This window comes from Eschscholzia californica, unplaced genomic scaffold (genome assembly GCF_041429995.1).
Source record: "Eschscholzia californica isolate CP2 unplaced genomic scaffold, dmEscCali1.0.p SCAF_3, whole genome shotgun sequence".
Taxonomy (NCBI): Eukaryota; Viridiplantae; Streptophyta; class Magnoliopsida; order Ranunculales; family Papaveraceae; genus Eschscholzia; species Eschscholzia californica.
Window position 1 is genome coordinate 39,306,964 of NW_028238420.1, and position 22,658 is coordinate 39,329,621.

A 22,658-nucleotide genomic window follows, 5' to 3' on the forward strand; every position below is an offset into this window, starting at 1 on the left:
GAAGATAGTGATCCAATCACGGTAGAAGGAGAAGATTTGGATTTCCAATCAAGGGAAATTATTAAGCATGGTGAGGTATGGTTTCAAAGCTCCAAAAAAGTGGAAATTCTTCAAGCATTATCACGGTTATCTAGGGTGATACACGGCCCTCATCAGTTTCATTTTTCGGAAGTTAGAGATAATGTTTTTTTAATTAAATTCGCTACCGACACGGAATTAGATATTGCTATGGATAGTTCTCCTTGGGTAATTCAGGAAGAACTCATAGTTCTTCAACGATGCCAACCGGATGTGATGCCTAATGATCATAAATTTGAAACTGCTTGGTTTTGGGTCCAACTGCATGGGATACCCCCTAATCGGCTAACTTCGGAGACAGTTAATCGTCTGGCTGCTTCCCTTGGGAATTTTGTTCCCACTACAAAAGAGGAGGCAATGAAATGGTGTTTATTTGGCCGAGTTCGAATAGAACTTAGCCTGACTAGTAAACTTCCTTCCAATGTCTATTTAAAACTTACAAACTACAAGATTCTGGCCATTTCTATTAGGGTGGAGAAACTACCCCGGTTTTGTACCTCTTGTGGGTATTTGGGACACACTATTAAATTTTGTCCTACCATGATGGCTTTTAATGATCTACTTAAACAGAATTTAACGGATGAACAGAGAGTCAAAGTTCTAAAGGCAATGACTCCGAATTATAATGATGATTTTAAAGTCCCATATAATACTAAAAATAAAGTTAAGGAGGTTGGCTCTTTTAGTCAAGAGAAATTGGAAGAAAAAAAGGCTGGATCTGATACTAATTTTACTATTAAAACTAACTTTGGAGAATTGTTGTCTAACTTGTGCAAATCCAGGAAAAGAGGAATAGAAACCTCTTATGCTGTCACGGGGATGTACTCAAATGTGCTTTATCAAGGAGAAACTTCAGGTTCCGGAAATACCATAAGTACTCACCAATCGGGAGATCATATAGACGAAGAAATGCCACAATCCGAAGAAATATCGTTAAAATACTTCAAACGAACTCCTCATCAGATAGTGTTGGACAATGAAAGGGCATCGGCAGCCCAAATGCCGCATAATCCATGAAGATCCTTGCGTGGAATTGTCGGAGCCTTGGGAACACCCCGACAAAGGAAACACTTAAACAGTTCCTAGGTTCTATTAAACCGTCGATGGTTTTCTTATCTGAAACTAAGATTATTAATTATATTCCTCTTCCTTGTTTTAATAATTTCAATTTACCTAATTATATGTATGTTCCCTCTCTTGGTAGGAGTGGGGGTCTTATCCTCCATTGGTCTAATGAAATAGATCTGGATATTCATCACTACTCTCACAATGTTATTCATGCCACTATTACGAACCTTCATGAAGAGCCTTATGATATTTTTTGTATTTATGGACCACCGAGTGTCCAACATAGGCTTAATTTCTGGTCTAATCTTCTTCAAAGAATTAGAAACATCACCAACCCTTACTGCTGTATAGGGGATCTAAATGCTTTGAGTAATAATAATGAAAAATTGGGTGGTAATCCTAATATTTCGTTTATGTCTCATTTTCAGCAATTTATTCAAAATGCAAATCTTATAGACTTGGGATTCAACGGACCAGCGTTTACTTGGACGAACAACAAGTCCATTCATCATCTGACTAAGGCGAGACTGGATAGAGTCTTATGTAATCTAGATTGGCTTATGAAATTCCCAGAATCGGGTGTGTTTCATCTTCCTCGGTACAACAGCGACCACGCCCCAATTTTACTCAAACTCACAGTCGAAGGTCAACCGGTAAAAACAATAGCAAAATTTGAAATTTTTTGGACTCGACATGAAGAATATCGAAATACTTTTACTGATAAATGGGAAAGATCAACGGGTGATTTTTTAGAGAAAATCGGCCAAGTAAAAGAATCGTTGAAAAAATGGAGTAAAAGGGCTTTCGGAGTTTTGAAAAACCGTTTAGCTATTCTTCAAAAAAGACTTCATGATATCCAATCTCTAATTCCTTCCGAAGACAATCTTACTATAGAAAGCAAAATTCAAGAAGAACTTATGTTTTTGGAGGAAATCATGAGAACAAAGGTCGAACAAAGGGCGAGATCTAAGTGGGTCCAGAATGGGGACCGAAATACCAAAGCATTTCATTTAGCAATGTCAACGAGAAGACAAAAGAACAGGATTCATCAAATAACACTAACAAATGGGGAGTCAACCAAGGATCCAAAAATCATTTCAGAGGAGTTCATAAACCATTTTCAGAATATATTTCGGGAAGAACCGGTTTGCGACCCTCCCACCGAAGTTATGAATAACTATAAGGTTTTCACGGCTGAACAACTGACCGATATCTCAAGGATTCCTTCGTCAGAGGAAATAAAGGCTGTAGTCATGGAAATGGGCTCGATTAAAAGTCCTGGGCCAGACGGTTTACCATGTTACTTCTTCCAACATAATTGGGACACTATAGGTACAGAGCTTACTTCGTATATCCAACAAGTCTTTGCCACAGGTAAAATCGACCCTCTTTTAAATCATACTACTATAGCCCTTATTTCTAAGGTAAGGAACCCGAGTTCAGCCTCGGAGTACAGACTGATCTCCTTATGTAATTCGGTCTATAAATTCATCACTAAATTGGTGGCAAATAGGATTAGACCTTATCTTGAAGAAGGCATTATGTGGACCCAAAATGCTTTCGTGCCGTCTCGCCAAATTACAGATAATATCATCATTACTAAGGAACTGTTATATTCCATGCATAAATCAAAAGCTAAGAAAGGTAATTTTTCCCTTAAAATGGATATGGCTAAGGCTTATGATAGGGTTAATTGGAATTTCCTTGAATCAGTCCTCAGAGCGACTGGGCTTAATGGGACCATCCTGCACTTGATATTGTCTTGCATTACCACACCTAGATTCAACATTCAGATTAATGGGTCGACGGTCGGAGACTTTAAGGCCTCTAGAGGCCTTAGACAGGGCTGTCTTTTATCGCCCTATCTTTTTATCCTAACCTCCCAATCTCTCTCTCTCCTTTTTAATCATTATGAGAATCAAGGTACATTTACAGGTTATAAGATCAATTCAGCGGCTCCTAGCATTACACACTTACTATTCGCTGATGATCTCATTATTTTTGGTAAAGCAAATCAAGATAATCTAAACACAGTGGTAGAACTAATGGAGCACTATAGCAGATTCTCAGGCCAGCAGGTGAACTACTCCAAATCTTCTCTTTACTTTAGCAAGGGTGTCCCCAACCTGATTATTCAGCAATTTACTCATAAATTGAATGCCCCTTTGATGACTGATAGAGAGAAGTACCTTGGTGCTCTTATTCTCAAAAAGGAAAACAGGATTGATAGTTATAACTGGTTAGTTGACAAATTTCATCAATCTCTTTCTAACTGGAAACAAAAATTCACAACTCAGGCAGGTAGAACTATATTGATTAAATCCATCTTATCTTCATTCTACACTTACACAAGCAGCTTTCAGCTCTTGCCTATTGGTACTATTAACATGCTAGAAAAAAATCGAAAGACGCTTTTGGTGGGGGTCATCATTTGGAGGATAAGAAACTCCATTTTATTAATTAGGACATTATCTGTACTCCCAAAAATAAAGGTGATTTGGGCATTAGATCTATAAGAGAAATTAACATGTCTCTTATAGCTAAACTCGTGTGGAATTTTCTTACTAAACCAGATGATATGTGGGTTAGACTATTGAAAGCTAAATATCTCAGATCATCAAATTTTTGGAACCACAATCACACCAATAGTAATTCTCACATTTGGATAGCTATTAATAAAATCAAACCTAGCATGAAGAATAATATACTTTGGCAAATTAGTAATGGTTCAATGATTGATATAAGAACAGACCCATGGATTCCTAATACCACTAATCATCTACTTACATATACTAACAATCTACCTGAACATTATGAGAAGGTATATGATTTAATTGTGCAGGAAACAGGTAATTGGAATCATCAAATCATTTTTACCTACTTTAATCAGGATGATGCAAATGCTATTGTAAATATTCCTATTTATCATAATAGGCCAAAGGATGTACTCATATGGTGTCCAACAGTAAATGGTAAGTTCTCTACCAAGTCATTTTATCAGGAGATCAAACAAATTCCAGTTAACAGATCAAGCTCATGAATTTCCTTGGAAGTTATTTTGGAAGAAAACTCATATGTTACCTAAAATTCAGACTTTCATATGGAAGTTAGTCCATGAAGGATTACCTCTTCTTAAACACATAGGAGATAGAGTCCCTTATATTGATCAAGATTGTCAGATCTGCCTCATGGGAGAATCGGAAACTACCAATCACCTCTTTGGAAGTTGTCGAGTATTTAAAGAATTAATTCATATAGCTGAGTTAGATGATCTGCAATTCATTAAAGAGGATCCAATTAAACCCTAGCTGCTATTCTCAAAAATAAAGATATAACGGAAGAGAAGTGGTACCAAGTTACTTATCTGTACTGGGAATGGTGGAAATCTAGAAATGAACTCCATTTCCAGAATAGGGTTCCGAATCTCGCTAGATGTTGGTGGAAGACGAAAGACGCACTCAGGTACATCACTATTAACCCTTCTTCCTCATCTACTAACCAAACTTTTCAGATGAACTGGAGTCCACCAGAGAGAAGGAGTAATCAAGATCAATTTCGATGGATCCTTCAAGGAAAATGAGGCATCATGTGCTGCAATAGCACGCAACTCTAATGGAGAAACAGTAGGCATAAAAAAGAGGCTTCTAAATCCAATCTCTCCGATTCACAGTGAAATCGCCGCACTCCAGGAAGCACTAACCCTAGCGGACGAACTTTCCTTCTCCTCTTTTATACTCGAGGGAGATGCTAAAGTGTTGATAGAGTTAATCCAGGCCGTTGAACCTGATATTCCGTGGCGATTAACGGCGTTAATAGACGGCCTTCGGGAGAAAGTTAATAGGAGACAGCTGGTTCTTGCATACTGTCCACGTACGTACAATAAGGACGCGCACGACCTGGCCATCTCGGTTTTACCCTCCCAAAATTGATATTTTGTTATTTAACCCCCGGATGATAGATTATGTTACAAGTTAGCCTCCTGATTTGTATTTCTATTTCGTTTTAGGTCCTGACTTTGTAACTTTAGTGTTATTTATGATATTTGGGTTCAAAAAAAAAAAAAAAAAATCATTTGTAGATTTGCACCAAGGGCCCCAAGAAAAGAAGAGACGGAAACTTTTAAGAAAAAGAAGAGACGGTGATTTGTGAGCTCGAGCTCTAACAACCGTTCATCCCCATGCGTCCTAAAAAAATACAGTTGTATTTTGCTTAAAATTAGGAGTGGTTAAAACCAATAATTAATAAACCCTATTTCACATTTATAATTACAAAAATAACATCCAAAATAAATCTTCCACGTTTTTTCATATCTTCTTAAGCCAAATTAACCAATTCTAGGGTTTTCCTTTAGCAATTTTTTCTCTCATTCACTTTTTTGATGCATAGTTTCTAATCAAAGGTTAAATTCAACCTCAAATATGAAATAATCTACAGTTCTTTGAGTTACATAATTCACATATTCAAGTCAAGTTTTGGTGCCACTTTATCTTATAATTGAAATTTGTTGATCTTGCTTAGTTTAATCTGATCAATGTCTGGAACTTCCCCTGGTCGAACCTTTAGATGATCTTTATTACGAACCCATGTGGTGTTCACTTTACAAGATACCTTTAGCTATCCAGAATAGGGCTGATCTTGATGCCATTTTTGAATCCATGGGAAAGATTATTCAAGTTCAACCAAGAAATTTAGGTTTTGTTGATAACCCAGTCATTAGGGTTCACTTTCTTTATGATGTGCGTTCTCCACTGTTAGCTGTGATCAACCCAATCTTCTCTGATTTGGTAGCTGAGATCAAAATCAGTTATAGAAAGTTTCCTGGGGCTATATGTCAGAGCTGTCGTATTGTGGAACATCCACTAAGTCGCTGTCCTCACCCTCTCCAGTTCTTCTTTTCGGGGGAAGATGAGGAGGATTTTGAATCGGATCCAATGGAAGATGAGGACAACACTATTGTGATTTCTCCTGAACCTGATGTTCCTGGTACTGTTGCACCACCTCCTTCTCCTGTTAATCATCCTATTCCTCCTCACCTCTTGTTCAGCCCGTCGGGTAAGAGGTTGAGAGAAGATATCTCTACCCATTCGATCAGCTCATCAGAATTCTCTGAGGAGGACCAGGTTATTCACTCTTTATTCAATGACAATCAGGTAGTCCAAGCTATGCTAGATGATTCAATTATGTTGACACGCAGTCTGGAGATGGCAATTCCAGGGGATGAAGGGGAGGTCCAAGCTTCACCAGCTAGGGCTTCTTGATCGGTTTTAGTGGTCTTTCTTGTTCTGTTAGTTTAGTTTTCTTTTGTTTGTGTTTCGTTCTTTCTTTTCTCTCTGTCCAGCTTGGGGGTGTCTTTAGGGGACTTTTGTTTTGGTTTCTAGTTGGTCTAAAAGCCAGAGGTTTTAGCGATCTCTTGAGGTTTACTCGAGATCGCCTCTTGACACCTCTGGCTCTTCTACCAACTGTTGTTCCCCTGGGTCGTGTTTTTTTGTGTTCCTAGATCTTGTCGGACTTGGTTTTATTTTCTGTTAACTGTTAGTTAATTTTGGTTTTTGTTAGTTATTTTTGGTTCCTGTATCTTCCTTGTGCTTTCTGTTATCTGTTAGCCATATCTGTTTCCTTTTTGGTTTCTTTAGTGTTATTTTCTGTTTAGTTGGCTAGGGTTTGGCTGGTTGCCTCCATTAGGCGTGGCCTGGTTGGCTCTCTGGTTGAGGTGCTCTTAGAGTGGGCTCAGGCGGTTTTTTTGTGGGTTAGGGTGGGTTAGGTGGGGTGCCTGTAGTTTGGGCCTGCTTAGTCGGTTGGGGCTGTATTCTGATGGGCGAACCCATTCCTAACGTTTCTGTCTTGGCGTGGAACATAAGAGGAAGTGGTCGGGTGCTCAATTGTAAGCACCTTTATCGCCTCTTTAGACAGAATAGACCTGACTTTCTTTTCCTATCTGAAACCAAGAGATCGAAGGACCAGCTTTTCAAGCTTCTTCCTTTCCTTAGAGACTATCATAGATTCGTAGTGGACCCAAAAAACACAGCTGGGGGATTAGTGCTATTCTGGTCAGCGGACTTCCAAGTGGAAGTCCTTCATGCTAACGATTATATCATTCATACCATGAGTCAGCACCTTCCTTCTGGACTTTCGTTCAATTTAACCGGTTTTTATGGTAGTCCGTATAGTTCTAACCGTATGCTCCCTTGGGAGACTATGAAGACCCTTCAGGATAAACATACTCCGAATACCCCTTGGCTGCTGCTAGGTGATCTGAATACCATCTTCCACCCCTCTGAGAAAGAGGGTGGAAACATTAATCTGCCCACGCACGCTCATAAAATCAAAACGGTGATCCAGGAGTGTGGTCTCAGAGACTTGGGTTTTAGAGGCCCCCAGCATACTTGGTCCAACAAAAATTTTAAAGGTACGCTGATTAAAGAAAGATTGGACAGGGCGCTGGCTAATCATTCTTGGCTCACTGCTTTTCCGGCTTCCATTCTAACCCATCTGGAGGGTGTTGGCTCGGACCACCTTCCCATTCTCCTCACCACTCTCATATCTGAAGCGCTGGGTCGGAAACCGTTCAAATTTATTCGAACCTGGATGTCGCACCCGGAGTGCGGTGAGTTCATCAAAAATCACTGGCCCCCAACTCCTCACCTCATTCAACCCAAACTGAATCAGCTGGCTCTTCATCTTTCGAGGTGGAACAAGTACATCTTTGGGAATTTGGAGCACAAAATTTCGACTATTACGAGGGCTATCCAAGAGGTGGGGAATCAGGAGCAAAGCAATTCGTTACAGCAGGAGCTCGAAAACACGTATCTTCAGCTCGAGAGCATCTGGAAGGAGAAATCCAGAAATGACAACATTCAGTTGGGAGATCGAAACACAAAATTCTTCCACGCAAAAGCTATCAATCGGAGCAGAAAGAACCAGATTTCGGCTATTAAGCGTAATGATGGATCTTGGACATACGAGATCGCGGAGATTGCTGACATCTTTTCTCAAAACCTTAAAACAATCTCTTCTTCGACGGAGTCTTCCATAGACCCGGTGATTCTTAACCTTTTTCATTCTCAGATCACCGAGGCCCAGAATCATGGTCTTACTAGAGTGCCTTCGGAGTCGGAGATTTTTCTGGCTATTTCATCGCTTAAATCTGATGCTGCTCCAGGCCCGGATGGCTACCCCCCTCTTTTCTACAAAGCTAACTGGGAAACAGTCAAAAATGATATCAACAAATTAGTGGTGGACTTCTTCCACCACGGCTTCCTTCCTCATTTGGTTAATCATACCCACATTTGTCTCATTCCTAAAACTAAAGTTCCGCAATCTACTGCTGACTATAGACCAATCAGTCTCATGAATACTACATACAAAGTTATCACTAAACTGTTAGCCAATCGTCTCAAAGTGCTCCTGCCTGATATCATTTCCCCGTTCCAGGCGGCTTATGTTCCGGGCCGACAAATAACCGACAATGTCATCATTAGCCAAGAGCTCACTCATTCCTTCAAGGTCACCAAAGGCGCTCGAAGCTATTTCGCTCTAAAATTGGACATGTCAAAAGCGTTTGATCGCATTGAATGGAATTTTCTGGAAGCGGTTATGAGTAAACTGGGCTTCTCGGATCATTGGCTCAAAATGATTCACGAATGCATTTCGACTTCTACTATGGCTGTCCTAATTAATGGGCGGCCGGGCCCTACCTTTAATGTCTCGAGAGGTATTCGTCAGGGAGACCCGCTATCCCCGTTCCTTTTCACCATTGTCATGGAAGCTCTCAGCAGGCTTCTGGACAGTGGGGAAGGGGAAGGAAGATTTAGGGGTTTTCGGCTGCCTCGTTCTAGTTTTCAGATAAATCATCTGCTATTTGCGGATGATTGTATCATCTTTGGGCAAAACTCTCTGGCTAATCTTTCGGTTCTCCAAAATATCCTCAACATTTTTTGTCAAGCTTCGGGCCAATTAATCAACTATGAAAAATCTTCCGTCTTCTTCTCGAAAAACACTCATCCCAAATTCAAGAGACTGATTATTCGAAACCTCAAAGTCCACCAAGCATCGGCCCTGGACAAGTATCTCGGTACTCATTTATTCATTGGTGCAAATAAGGTCAATTTGTTTTCTTCCATCACTAACCAAATTCAACTCAAGCTTTCCAAATGGAAAGCCTCTCTCCTCTCTCAAGCGGGCCGCTCTATTGTGATTTCCACGATAGCAGCGGCTGTTCCCCGATACCAGATGCAGTGTTTTGCTATCCCGAAAGGGATTAGCACGCGCATAGAAGCCTTGCAAAGGGCTTTCTGGTGGGGAAAACCCAATTCTATTCACTCTATTCATTGGGGAGCCATATGTCGCCCCAAAAGGCTTGGAGGCCTCGGATTTAGGCGACCTGATCTGGATAACAAAGCGTTTCTGAGCAAAATAGTTTGGCGCCTTCTTAAATTTCCTGAAGCTCCGTGGGCTAAAATTCTGAAGGATAAATACTACAGGAAGGAGGATCGCCCGACAGCAGCAAAGCAACATCACTCATGGGTCTGGAAGTCTATCTCTAAACACCTTAGTCCGGTGACTGATCTTGTGTTTTGGGATGTTAATCAAGGGACTAATGTTGACATTTGGAACGATTTTTGGATACCCAACCACCCCCCTCCTCTGGCTAATAACCATAATTGTCCGCTGACGAAAGTGGCACAACTTATCTCTAATAATCATTGGAATACGAATATTTTATCCCAATACTTTAATTCTAACATATGCAATGCTATTCTGAGTATTAACTTACAGGTAAATCAGAGTGATACTGCTAGATGGTCTCTTACTAAAACAGGTAACTTTTCAATCAAATCTATGTATCACTTCCTTCGTGAGGCAAGTAACCACAATGAATCGAAAGATTGGATATTTATATGGGATCTTCCAGTTATTCCGAGAATTAAACTATTTGTGTGGAAATGCTGTACTTATTGTCTTCCAGTTCGGGACAAAATAGGTCAATTCATTGGCAACATCTTTCAATGCGGCTTCTGTAATGAAAGAGAAACCATCAACCATGTTTTACTTCATTGTGAATTCGCTAAATTTGTTTGGTTTGATTTTAACATCATTTCAGAAAACATTCATAGTTTGCAGGATTGGATTATTTCATGGAAGGACATCGATGTAGATGCTCAGGTTCTCCTCGCGACTGTACTATGGCAACTGTGGAAAGCTAGATGTGAGAAATGCATTGCACAAACAAATATTACCCCTGAGATGACGAGCAACAGGATCCGATGCACCCAAAGGCCTCTCATTACCATTAATGATCAAGATGTATTGAGAGTGTTAGAACAGCCGACCCAAGTCTCAAACCATTATGTCGTGATTCAAGTTGACGCTTCGTTTATATCAGTCACAGAGATAGCAGGTGCGGGATGCTTCATTCAGGATGATCAGGAAGGATTTATGGCAGCGGCTGCTTATATGATCAAAGGACAAAACGCTGAGGAATGTGAAGGTTTGGCGATCATCAAGGCGCTGGAGTGGGCAAAATATAATAATATCCAAGATATCCGTATTGAGAATGACAACCTCAACTTTATCAGGCGCCTAAATAAGCAACCATCATCAGTAGCATGGCAATCGGAGAAGCTCATATCCATCATAGAATCTTTGGCTCGGGAGATCGGGAATGTAGTATTCAATTTCATTCCGAGAGAAAGGAACAAGAAAGCAGACTCGCTAGCTAAATGGGGCAGAATGCATGTAGGAAACAGGATGTGGCTTTCAGAAATAGCGTTCAGGGAGGCGTGCTCGTTGGGCTAGTTTCTCTTTTTGTTTTTTCGTTTCTTTTCTCTTTCTCAACAAAAAAAAAAAAAAAAAAAAAAAAAAAAAAAAAAAAAAAAAAAAAAAAATCTGATCAATGTCAAAATTCATGAAAGCATTAGTGTTCTTGGGCCGAATCCAACTAAAATGAACCTTTTTTTTTGCCAAATCTAATGAGGTTTTCTTTAATTAATCAATATTTATTTGAAATAAGGAAAAGAATTTGCACTAAGTGTTGATGTTTTTTGAATTTTAGAGAAAGAAATTTTAGAGAGAGAGAGACTGAGAGAGAAGACCGTGAATCAGAGGTCATTTGGGTCTTTAAAAAGATTTGAATTTTGCACTTCCCTATATTAAGGGAAAGTTCAACCGTGAGAGTCAGTCTATCACATTCAACGGTTGTGGTGCTCGAGCTCACAATTCACGTGTGAGCTCGAGCTCATAGAATCATGCCTCAAAATCAATAGAAAGATGGGAAAAGAATACAAAATGTAACTTTCTAGAAAATATGTAGAAGCACAAATCTTGCTATGATTTAGTAAAAATTTTCAAGTAGAAAGACCTAGAATTTAGAAAAGGAAAATTCCCAATGGATAGGAAAATCTTGCTATAAAAAGGTTTCTCAAAGTAGTATCATGCTTAATAGTCCCAACATTAACTGGACATGAGGCTTTAGGCGTGGGCTGTTTCTGGTGAATTTAGGGCCTGGGGCGTCTATAGAATTAGACATTTGGAAAAACAAAATGGAGAAAAATGCGTCTGCCGGGAGTCGAACCCGGGTCTATTGCTTGGAAGGCAATTATCCTAACCGTTGGACTACAAACGCTTCGTTGTATGTTTTTACAGCCTTTACTTTCATGACTAAACACCACCATACAACAATATTTATATGTATGTTCATACATTGAAAGGACATTACCTTCGCTCAAAAAGAAAAAAAGAAAGGACATTACACAAAAAGTGGGTTTAAATTAGATCAAAATCCGAAGAGGATGGCCTAAACTCGACTGATATGCCGCTCTCTAAAACATTTCCGCTTTGTCGAGTTGTCTACATCAAATTTAAATTTGATTTCGGTCCACCTTTTCACGCAGAGTGTTAGAGTTGTGCGTAGAGAAAAGGTTAAACCCAAAATTTCACATACGGAACAAAGTCAATGTTGTCCTCAACCCACCCACAGTTCTTCTTCCCCTATCTCATTTACATGATACTGTGTCTTCAAAGTGTGATATCACAACTGTTTTGGTTTGTTTTGAAAGAAGACGAATAAGGTAGATCGGTGCCCATACCTTAATAATTGAAATTCCTTTATAAACATTGTCTTCATCCATAAAGGTTACTCTTTCCATCCATGGTCTCTCCTCCACTTGGACCCTCTCCATCCCCACCATGACCAAAATTCTCATCCATATAAAATTTAGTTGCACCACCTACAATTCCTAGATTCACTTCCTTGACTTGGTAAGTTGATGAATGTAATGTTTTCTTTTTTGTTCTTTTTTTCGTTATAGGGAAATTGAACGTTACACGTCTCTAATACCATTACCAAGAAGCTTGTCAGCTTATACTTACGAGTTTTTCAGTTTATAGAAACGAATTCAACTAGCTTGCCGGTGCAGACTAAACAAGAAAGAAAGAAATATAACAAAACTCTAATATATATATTACATTAAAATCCAATCATATTTGAACAAAATTCACCTCACAAAAAAAAACCAAAATGATTAACAGATTAATTAAAGCTACCTCAATATACTAATACATTTCTAGTCTACTAAACCTCTTTATTTTCACCTTCTTTTGGAGGTAAGGTTGAAGAACAAGAAGCCGAGCCAATTCCAAAAGGTTGGATATGACTAAATCTCTGCAGATGTATCATTCTTGCATAACAACCATCTGGATAATGGTTCATTAGATGTGAATGTGACCCTTGTTCACTAACCTTTCCATCATCAATAACAGCAATAACATTAGCATTCCTAATCGTCGCTAACCGATGGGCTATAACAATACTCGTCCGGCCCGAACAAGCCCGTTCAAGTGCTTCTTGTACGCTTCTTTCTGATTCAATGTCAAGTGCACTAGTCGCCTCGTCTAATAACATTATCTCTGCTTTCTTCAAAAGTGCTCTAGCTATGGCGATTCTTTGCTTTTGTCCACCTGATAACTGAACTCCTCGCTCGCCAACCCATGTTTTGTATCCATCTGGGAGCCCTGAAATGAATTTATGAGCGTTTGCGGATGTTGCTGCTTCAATTATCTCAGTTTCTGTTGCAGATTCGTGCCCGTATGCTATGTTTTCATATATTGTTGCACCAAATAAACAAGGTTCTTGTGGTACCATAGCAATGTGCTTTCGTAGCGCTTTTAGGTTATATTTATGGATATCTTTGCCATCAATCATTACTCGACCGGATGTTGGTTCATAGAATCGTTGAACAAGAGAAAGTACCGAGCTTTTTCCACAACCACTTGGGCCAACTAGTGCTAGTTTCTTGCCTGCACGGGCCTGAAGAGTTAAGTCTCTGAAGATGGAGATGTCCGGGCGAGATGGGTAGTTAAAATCAACGTGTTTGAGTTCTATATCTCCACGTAGCTTGTCAGGGACTGGAGTAGTTTCATGACTATCGGGTTCAATTTCAGTTCTTCGGTCAAGAAGATCGAATACTGATTGAATAGCACGACCGCCTTTAATGATGTCTGGTGCAAGTGTAAGTGTCTCAGCAGCGCCATTAGCGGACACCATTAGGACCATGAAGACCCGAATAGTTTTCGAGAAATCAGAGATACCATGTTTAACTAGCCAGGATGAGTACCATAGACCAAGAGCGTAAGACGCGTAGAGGAAGAATTGGGCAATACCAAAGCTACTTCCGAGGATCTGTCCTTTCCAAAAGCATCTTCGAAGAGGTGTCTTAAGGTTGGAAGAGAAGAGACGAACAATTTTCGCTTCAGAATTGAATGCAGCAACAGTTCTAACGTTAGAAACAGCTTCAGCTGCTAATTGTGTAGACTTAGCATGGGCAGCTTCTAAATCGCCCGAGAAACCTTTCATGAACATTTTCTGCCCAAAAAATCGACAAAAGTTTAGTACCCAACATCCATACTAGAGATCAAATGCAAGGAATGTGAACAAAGTGTAACAACATCGAAGAAAAGATAGTATTAGTAGAAGAAACCTGCAGGACAGTAGCGGCAACTACAACGGGAAAGACGGCAACAAGGAGAAGGGCAAGACGCCATTGCAATACAAAACCAGCAGTGCAGGCAACAATCATGAGAGCCGAGTTTTGCGTAATCACTGAAATTCGATCACCAATGGCTGATCGGACATTATTGGCATCAAGTGAAAGTCTAGCTGCGATTCTAGCACTCTCATTCTCCTCGAGATCGAACCAAGCCATTTCATTTTTTAGAACTGCAGCTAGCATTTTCTCTCGGACCCTCTTAGTTAGGTTTTCACCTACTATGTCCCAGAAGAAATGTTGCAGTCCATTGAATATGAGAGCTGCCGTTGAGACCCCGATCAATAAATAGCAGTATTTAGCAATCTCCCGACTCATATAAGCATGGTCTTGACTATAGTAAACACTAAGAACTGCACTGAGGACGTAGGCGAAGAGGGCGCTTATGAAACCACACACAATAGAACCAATTGAGCCAACCAGAGCATAAGCCCATTCAGGGGAGTTCATCTTGGCGAGGCGCCAGAAGGAACTAGCTTGTGCCTTGAAGGGAAGTTTCTCATGTTTGTAACTAGGATATGTACCGTCTATAGAGTGGCTAAAGTCTGAAACTGTGAAGTCTGAGAGGCGCCGGGAGTATGGTGATCGGTTATACGATGAGTTCCTGTTAAAGATCGGCGAGCTTACAGAGTTTCTAGCACTAGACAACCTGCAAGACCATGACTATATTGTGAGAATTGTCCGACATAAGCGAAGGGTACTCCCATAACCAAGATATACAATATCGAAGTCCTCTCCACTCATTGACAATTTCTTTTGAGTTGGACGTCTACAAATGTAACATGGTACCACAGCTAGTCTCACAAGTGATAGGCCCAACAACTTATCGTGATCCACGCCACCCATCAAAAAGACAGGTGTTAGGCTTAAAGCGTGCCACACATGAGGGGCCTTATTAGTACATTCCCACATGGACAAAAGGTACTCTCACAACTAAGCGTATAATAGTTAGATCATGTCCACTCGTTGCCGATTAGTTTTAAGTTGGATGACCATAAACTTAACATACATTCATACAAGAGTTGTTTGAAAGTTAAAAGTTCACCTTGCACTGCTTTTTCTAGCATTGTTAAGAGCTGTTTCATGAGCTACTTCCTGCATTTTGATAAGCTTAGCATAGACACCATTTTCACCTTTGGCAAAGAGTTCATCATGGGTTCCAATTTCAGTGACAGACCCTTGTTGTAGGACCGCAACGAGATCAGCCTTCCGAATAGTAGAGAGACGGTGAGCGATGACTAGAGTTGTTCTTCCAATCATGAATCGATCGAGAGCCTCCTGAACTAATTTTTCTGACTCTGAATCTAGTGCACTTGTCGCCTCGTCTAAGAGCAGGATTGCCGGATTCTTTAGCATTGCCCTTGCTATAGCAATTCTTTGCTTCTGTCCTCCAGATAACTGAGATCCTCTCTCTCCTACCTGCCATTTCAAACTTATAGTTCACTTCTCTAGTCCTCATTGTATGACATACCCAAGATGCAAATAGTATCAGACTAGAAAACCCTGATCCAGTTTTCGAATTTAATTTTTTTATAGCTTTTTTTTTTGCTTATTTGTATGATCATTTAAGAGGAAAGTTTAGGATGTATAGGTATCTTTGAATAGCTTTCTATTTTCCTAACATTTTATGTTATAATTAGAAACAAAAACTTTGATTAAACATAATATTATTTACCAAATTAAAGCCTTGTTAATTTCAGCAAATGTTGACCAAGACCATCTTATTTTATTCCAACTTTTATGGAAAAGAACAAGACCCACCTCCATGATTGAACTTATAATAATAAGCTAACTTCATATTATTTGACCAAAAAGAACTCATTTAAAATTTCACCAAATAAAAAATATACACTTAGAGACCACTTTTTAATTAAAAATTCCAAAGAAAGTAATATGTTTACATGAATGAGTATAACGGATAGGAAATGACGAATCATCGGCATGTTAACATGCCAGACTGCAAGGATCTAGAGATCTGGATCACAAGTTTAGAATCTAAAATAACAAATAATCCAATACTTGACAGTTAAACTTTTTTTGTTCTTATCTTACTAATCCCTTAATATATAATTACTCAATGATGAAAATTTATATAATACGAACAAAACGAAATAGGCAAGAGGAATCGTTGAAAAAGGTGATTGTGTACCTGAGTATCAAAACCCTCAGAAAGTTTTATAATGAATGAATGAGCATTTGCAACTCTAGCAGCTTCTTCAATCTCAACTTGGGTCGCTTCTGGCCTACCTAAGAGCATGTTTTCTTTAATCGAAGTTGCGAATAAAGCTGGTTCTTGACTCACTAGCCCAATTTGTTGTCTCAACCATCTTAAATTCAATGTCTTTATGTCCTTCCCATCTACCAAAACTTGCCCTACATTCATAAACATCATATAAGTATAATGAACTTCCAAGAACAAGAACTTACTTTCATCATTTCATGGCAGATTTAAATTAAATTAAATTAAATTAAATTTGAAAATAACTTTGCTTTCATTTTCGAAACTTGGGTTTTCATGAAGAGTTTAATATTTTACCTGAATTTGGATCATAGAATCTCTCAATGAGAGATACAATGGTGCTTTTACCAGAACCACTACTTCCTACTAATGCAATTGTTTTTCCTGCTGGGACATTTAAAGAGAAGTTGTTTAGGATCTGAATATCCCGTCTCGATGGGTAAGAGAAATCGATGTTTTTCAATTCGACATGTCCTGTAATTGATTCTAATTCGACCCCGGATCCTGCATTTCTATCGATACTTGGGTTGTGATCGATAATTCGGAAAATCTTTGCTGCTGCTACTTTTGCTTTAGCAAATGAAGCCATACTTGGTGCTGCTTGACCTAATGCCCTGTCAATCATATACACCACATTAGAGATAGAGAATAATAAAAAGAGAGACTATAACGACCTAAGTCTTAGCAGTTATCGATATTGTTCCCGTTTTTTATACCCAGACCCCAACGAAGGCTCCACGAGCAAACCCAAAAGGCGTGGAGACTTCCTAAGCTTGAGGACACGCCTATAGCCTAGGTCGGACGCTACTCCAAGCTACGTGGGACTATGAGACAGAGAGAGAGGAAGAGAGAACTTACAGTCCACCTATCATAACAGAGAACATGGTGGCAATGGCGAGTCCTCCATTAGTATCGTGGTGACGAACTAAATATCCACCATACCAAAGAAGAAGAGCATAACAGCAAAAAACAGTGAAAAATGTAGCACCCAATCCAAAACCCTTAGCAAATCCAATTTTGTACCCAATTCTCTGAGAAATTCTCAATGCAGATGAGTAGTTCTGTAATGCTCTTGATTCTCCAACATAAGAAAAAACTGTTCGAATTTGAGCAATTGTCTGAAAATTCAATTTGAAATCAAAATTACCCCCTAGAAGTAGAAATTAAAAGATACCCAAATTTAGAAACAGAGAAAACCCTAAAAATCTAATCTTTTTTTTACCTGTTCTGCTATATTTCCTGCTTGAGAAAGAGATTCTTGACTTTTGGTGGATAATTTTGATAATGTGGTTGTATAAATACCTCCAATTAAAGCAATTAAAGGAGCAACTCCAAGTGTGACTAGGGCTAATTGCCAAACAGCAGTGAAACCCACAACAAATCCAGTCACAAATGTTGCTAAATAGTGAAGGAAATTACCCAACTGTTAAAAAATTGAATCTGGGTAGGTTAGATTTGATCGAAATTAAGAAGAAATCAAATGGGTTTTAAGTTTTGATATTAGGTTTTTATTTACCTTCTCACTAATGGCATCTTGAACAATTACAGCATCTGTGTTAATGGCATAAACCACATCTGATGTTCTAACTTCTGTATCAAAGTATTGAATATCTTGATTTAAAGCTGATTCTAAATATTTGATCCTCATTTTTGCTGATTGTCTTTCTCCAGTCCACATCCAACATGATATTTCTGCAAGTCTTTCATTCTTTTAGAGAGAGAAAGTTACAGAAACAGAGATTGAATCTCAGACATTACTAACCTGCCCAAGAAGATGCCCAAATTGAAGCACCAACCACAAGAAAGTAAAATGCATACTGAAAATTCAAAGAAAATCAAAATGGGTATCCATTAAAATCAACAAAATCAATCAAAAAATGGATAAGTTTTTCACAAAATTTGATCTTTTTTTCCATGAAAACTACCTTCAAAACTTCTTGCATCATCTTATCTATGTTGTTAGTATTTGAACCAAAAGAATTCACTAAATCAGCAAAGAATCTAAGAAATATAGGTAAAGAACAACCATGAACAATAGCTCCAATTGTTCCTATTGTCATTAAAACATAATCCAATCTATCTGCAAATCTAAATAGTTCTAAGAATCCCACTGAAGGAGACTCAACAATTTTCTCATCCCTAACTTCCATTTTCTTCTTTTCTGATACATCCATCACTTCCCCTCCTTGTTTAAGTTCACTTTCTCTCTCTACTTTATCTTCATCTTCTTCTTTTTCTCTTTGGGTTCCTCTTGTATCAGTATTATTAGTAATAGTACCAAGCTCAATTGCCTGTGTTTCTGTCCATTTCCAGTACTCTACCTTATTTATATCTTCAATAGTATCTTGTGACATTGCAATAGTAATTCTCTTTCTAATACTCAATCAAATTCAAACACCTATCTCTTTCTTTCTCTCTCTAAAATCACTATTCTTTCTCTTCCTAAATATCTGGTTTTAAACTTCAGAGTACTTTCTCTCTTTTCCTCTCTAGAACAGAAGAACTGTTTGTTTGTGTGAAACTGTTAAGGAAAAGATAAACACTTTGACAATGAAGTGAAAATGAGTGTTTGGGTATCTGAAAATAATTGTGATTTTCAAGAAACTAGAGAGAGAGAGAGAGAGAGAGAGAGAGAGAGGAAGAAGAGGAGACCACCAATCAGGAGGCAGAAACTTGGTTCTCATATCCACCATGACTTTATTTATTTTGACCAAAATTGGTCCAACGATTAATATAATATTGACTTTTTTATAATAAGCATCACATGCAATGTCATACTCTTAGGTTATTTTTGTCACTCTAGTCTTTATGAGAGCTTGAGGTTCTTGTAACTTGTAAGCTTCAGATTTGGATACCAAAATAAAATGGGTCTTTATTCTAGCCTAAACTATTGTATGATCTTATTGTATTGGTAGAGTTTTTTTTTTTGAGAATTATTGGTAGAGTTTTCGATTTATGGTTTTTAGGGCAAAAATTAAATTATCTAACAAAGCACGTCTTAGACATTCTTTCTTATGATTTTTAGAGTTTAGGATTTTTTAGGGAAATAACGAATATTTACTAAATGAGTGACGAGTTATCGATATTGTTTCCACTTTAAAACTTAGGTTCAAGCCAACAAGTACCCTTCAACAACAAAAAAAAAAAAGCCAACAAGTACAAATTTTTGTTCTTATTGTGAAACTCCAACATCGCTGGTGGAAGTGTTCGAAACCTAAGTGCCTAAAGCGGGTCAATCACAACAATCTCCATCAAGACTTTGGCTCTCATTACTTTCATGGAAGTACATACTCATCTTACCTTTTTGTTATTTTCTTTGTTTTAATGTGAAAAAATAACACGTAATAAACACTCAATTCCACTCTAATACTTCTCAAAAGTGATGCATGTGATCCATTTGTTTGTGCCATTCAAATTTTTGTCTCTCTTTTCTCTCATATCAATATTTTATTGTAGATTATTAACGTAGTTAACCTTATTCTAGCTCCTTATTATGTCTAACAAAACTCACTAGTTCCTTTCTTTTCATAGAAAGTTTGAAATGGAAGCTTAAATTATGGAAGGATCGTGCCCTCTAACTTCAAAATTTCAAAGATTATCTATAGAACACCAATGGTTATATTATCTCAGACTAGTCCCATGATGTATCAAATAAAACCTAATGAGTTGGCATCACTCCATTTGAAGGTGATAAGTTCTTATACAATAATCAAATCGAGAATCAGTCGAGAACCAATGACCAATGGAATAGGTGGTTTTGGCAAAGAATTGTTAGTAATACAAACTATGCGTAATTTATATCCTAATGGAGGGAATTAATTTGGTAAAGTCTTTGTAACATAAAAAAAAACTCTACTCAGATCGTGGATGTGGACATCGATAGGATAAGAAAAGAAGTAAAAGAAAAATTTAGGGTTAGTGATGGAGAAGAAGAAGAATAAAAAGAAATTGAAAGTCGTCGACCGGCAACCTCTTGGCGACGACTACGAAGAAGAATAGATGGGGTGGAAGGTATGATGATGTAGATTAGACAAAAATAGATGAGGTGGCCACATATTATAAAATTTATAAATTACAATTGTTGATCCAAACGCTAGTTAAGAAGTCAACGAATCGACTGAAATATACAAGTGACAACCATCGCTACAGGCATCAGAGAGGCAGACCCGACAAAGCCCTGACATGGGAGGTCGGTACAAGTTTTCTAGATGCCTTGAGCCCTGTGGCACAGGGATAAGCTAAAAAGAGAAACCATGTCAGCACTGATTAGCGCTCTACTCTGGGCCTTAGAGCAGCAAAAGAGGTCTGTGGAAATCAACACGACCCCTGAAGCCTTGTCTTGCCTCGAGGGATGTGAAGGTAAGTTGGATATACACCAAGATTTACCTAATCTGAACCTTGACCTGATCTGAGGTCCCAGGCATAGACTTCAACAGAAAGAACTAGATCGTCCCGAGCTCTATATTAACCAGAACAAAGCCATATGATGTAGATTGCTAAAATATGCAACCAACCCACTTTCTACATGCACAATTAACTGTTAGAGGATCTGTCAGCGTTGGAAGATACATGTACACTCATGGAATATTATTCTCCTAATGGTCATCGACACTTGACTCTCATATAAGTTGGTGTTTTACCATCGCATCACAACAGATTAACATAGCTTATGTAAACATATCAGGTTTTCCGTAAACCGGGATCAGAAGTCTGATTTCTAATCAAGACTTTCAACTCATTTTCCTAAAACTGCAAAAACACCCTACTGACTTGAGCGTCAAAGTGGTTTCTTAGATTTTTGCAACCTCTGTTTCATTAAATCACATAAGAAAAGTTCATCATATGATCGTCGATTCTTCATCATAAAGAAGATAACTGAGAATGACTTCTCAACATTATCAACAATAAAATACCACAAGGGTATTTTTGAAAAAAAAAGAAGTTTTGGGGGCAAATCAAACTGTTGGACATTTATGTGAGTCAAAACGACTAATTAGTCACATATTGGGGGCTAAAACATAATTAACCTAATATTATAATAGTTAATCTCCACCAATCGTCCACCAATATCCACAAATATGCACAATAGTCCGAAAAATTGTTTTTCAAATGTCAATAAAAACTTGTTATTTAATATGATAAGATAGTAATAATAATAAATGTCTTGAAAAATGTTCATTACACATTATTTCGATGAGATATCAATGTCTTAAACATTGCCCACAAGACATTGTGTCTATACACTTAGGATGGGGTAGTCAATAATGACTTTGCATGACATTCCAAAATCTTCAAATGTCTGCGACATTCAATAACAGACATCTCAAAGTCTGCGATTGTCAGTGGCATTCAATTACATACATTTTATACAAATTATGGTAGTTAAAAATAATAATAATTATTAGTATATTATCACTTAAAATGACATATTTTTACTCATATTTCAAAGTATTTTGATATTTTCCAAAATCTTAAACTTTTATATCCATTCTTCTTTAAGTTTTTTTTCTTATGCTTGATTTGTTTAATTGAATTCGGCCGGACCGACCAATCAAACTCAACCGAGTCAAACCGAACCGGACCGAACGAAGTCAGTTGACGATTTGATCGACTCGGCTCCAGTCGATGATTTAGTGAACATTGAATGGTAGGAATGAGTTTTCATGCTCCTATGATGATCTTAAAAGTCTTTGTATGACCTTTAAAGTCCAAGATGTATTTAGTGATTGTAGATAGCTAATGTATTTTTTTCATGATGTTTCCACACTATATTGATGTAATGACTCTTAGAATCCATTTCAAAAAATAAAAAATGATATTATAGTAATATATTTTATATGATATTACATATATATATATATATATAAAATAATATCATATTAGTTATCAATCTATTTATCACAGTATATTATACTTTCATAGACATGAAATCCATGAAAGTCCATATAATGTCAATGAAAATTGTCAATGAGAATCCATGCAGGATTATACAATGTCAATAGAGATGTCATAAAAAATCATAATGAGAATCCATGAAAATCCGTCGACTCTTCATTGTAAATGAAAATGTACATGGACGTGAAGTCTATGAATGTCAAGCGAAGTCTTGATTAACTACACCCCCTTAAATGTTTACATAACATTTTGTTCATTAATGTCCACGAACGTCTCTATCCACTACTCCTAACTTTTGGCACAAAATCTTTAATAGAGATTATAGTTGATTAAAAGAA

General features: G+C 38.0%; 1 protein-coding gene and 1 non-coding gene across 2 annotated transcripts; both read right to left on the reverse strand.

Moving 5' to 3' along the window:
• Positions 1 to 11,695: 11,695 nt before the first annotated feature.
• On the reverse strand, positions 11,696 to 11,767 carry TRNAG-UCC (transfer RNA glycine (anticodon UCC)). The gene has a single exon. It is a non-coding gene; the product is annotated as a tRNA-Gly (tRNA).
• Positions 11,768 to 12,583: 816 nt separating this feature from the next.
• LOC147550170 (ABC transporter B family member 1-like) lies at positions 12,584 to 19,148 on the reverse strand. Its single transcript, XM_086665947.1, has 10 exons — positions 18,351 to 19,148; positions 18,188 to 18,242; positions 17,942 to 18,117; positions 17,648 to 17,848; positions 17,284 to 17,543; positions 16,723 to 17,039; positions 16,336 to 16,559; positions 15,232 to 15,605; positions 14,121 to 14,835; positions 12,584 to 14,005 (listed from the first exon to the last, which is right to left on the reverse strand). Exons 1-10 carry the CDS (start codon positions 18,777 to 18,779, stop codon positions 12,716 to 12,718), a joined length of 4,041 nt encoding a protein of 1,346 aa, XP_086522073.1. The 5' UTR covers positions 18,780 to 19,148; the 3' UTR covers positions 12,584 to 12,715.
• Positions 19,149 to 22,658: the final 3,510 nt, after the last annotated feature.

Coding starts and splice junctions, on each gene's coding strand:
- LOC147550170 (XM_086665947.1), bottom strand. CDS start 18,779: ATGTCACAAGATACTATTGAAGATATAAATAAGGTAGAGTACTGGAAA. Junction 18,118..18,187: donor TTGGGCATCTTCTTGGGCAG/GTTAGTAATGTC, acceptor AAAGACTTGCAG/AAATATCATGTTGGATGTGG. Junction 17,040..17,283: donor TCTGTTATGATAGGTGGACT/GTAAGTTCTCTC, acceptor TATGATTGACAG/GGCATTAGGTCAAGCAGCAC.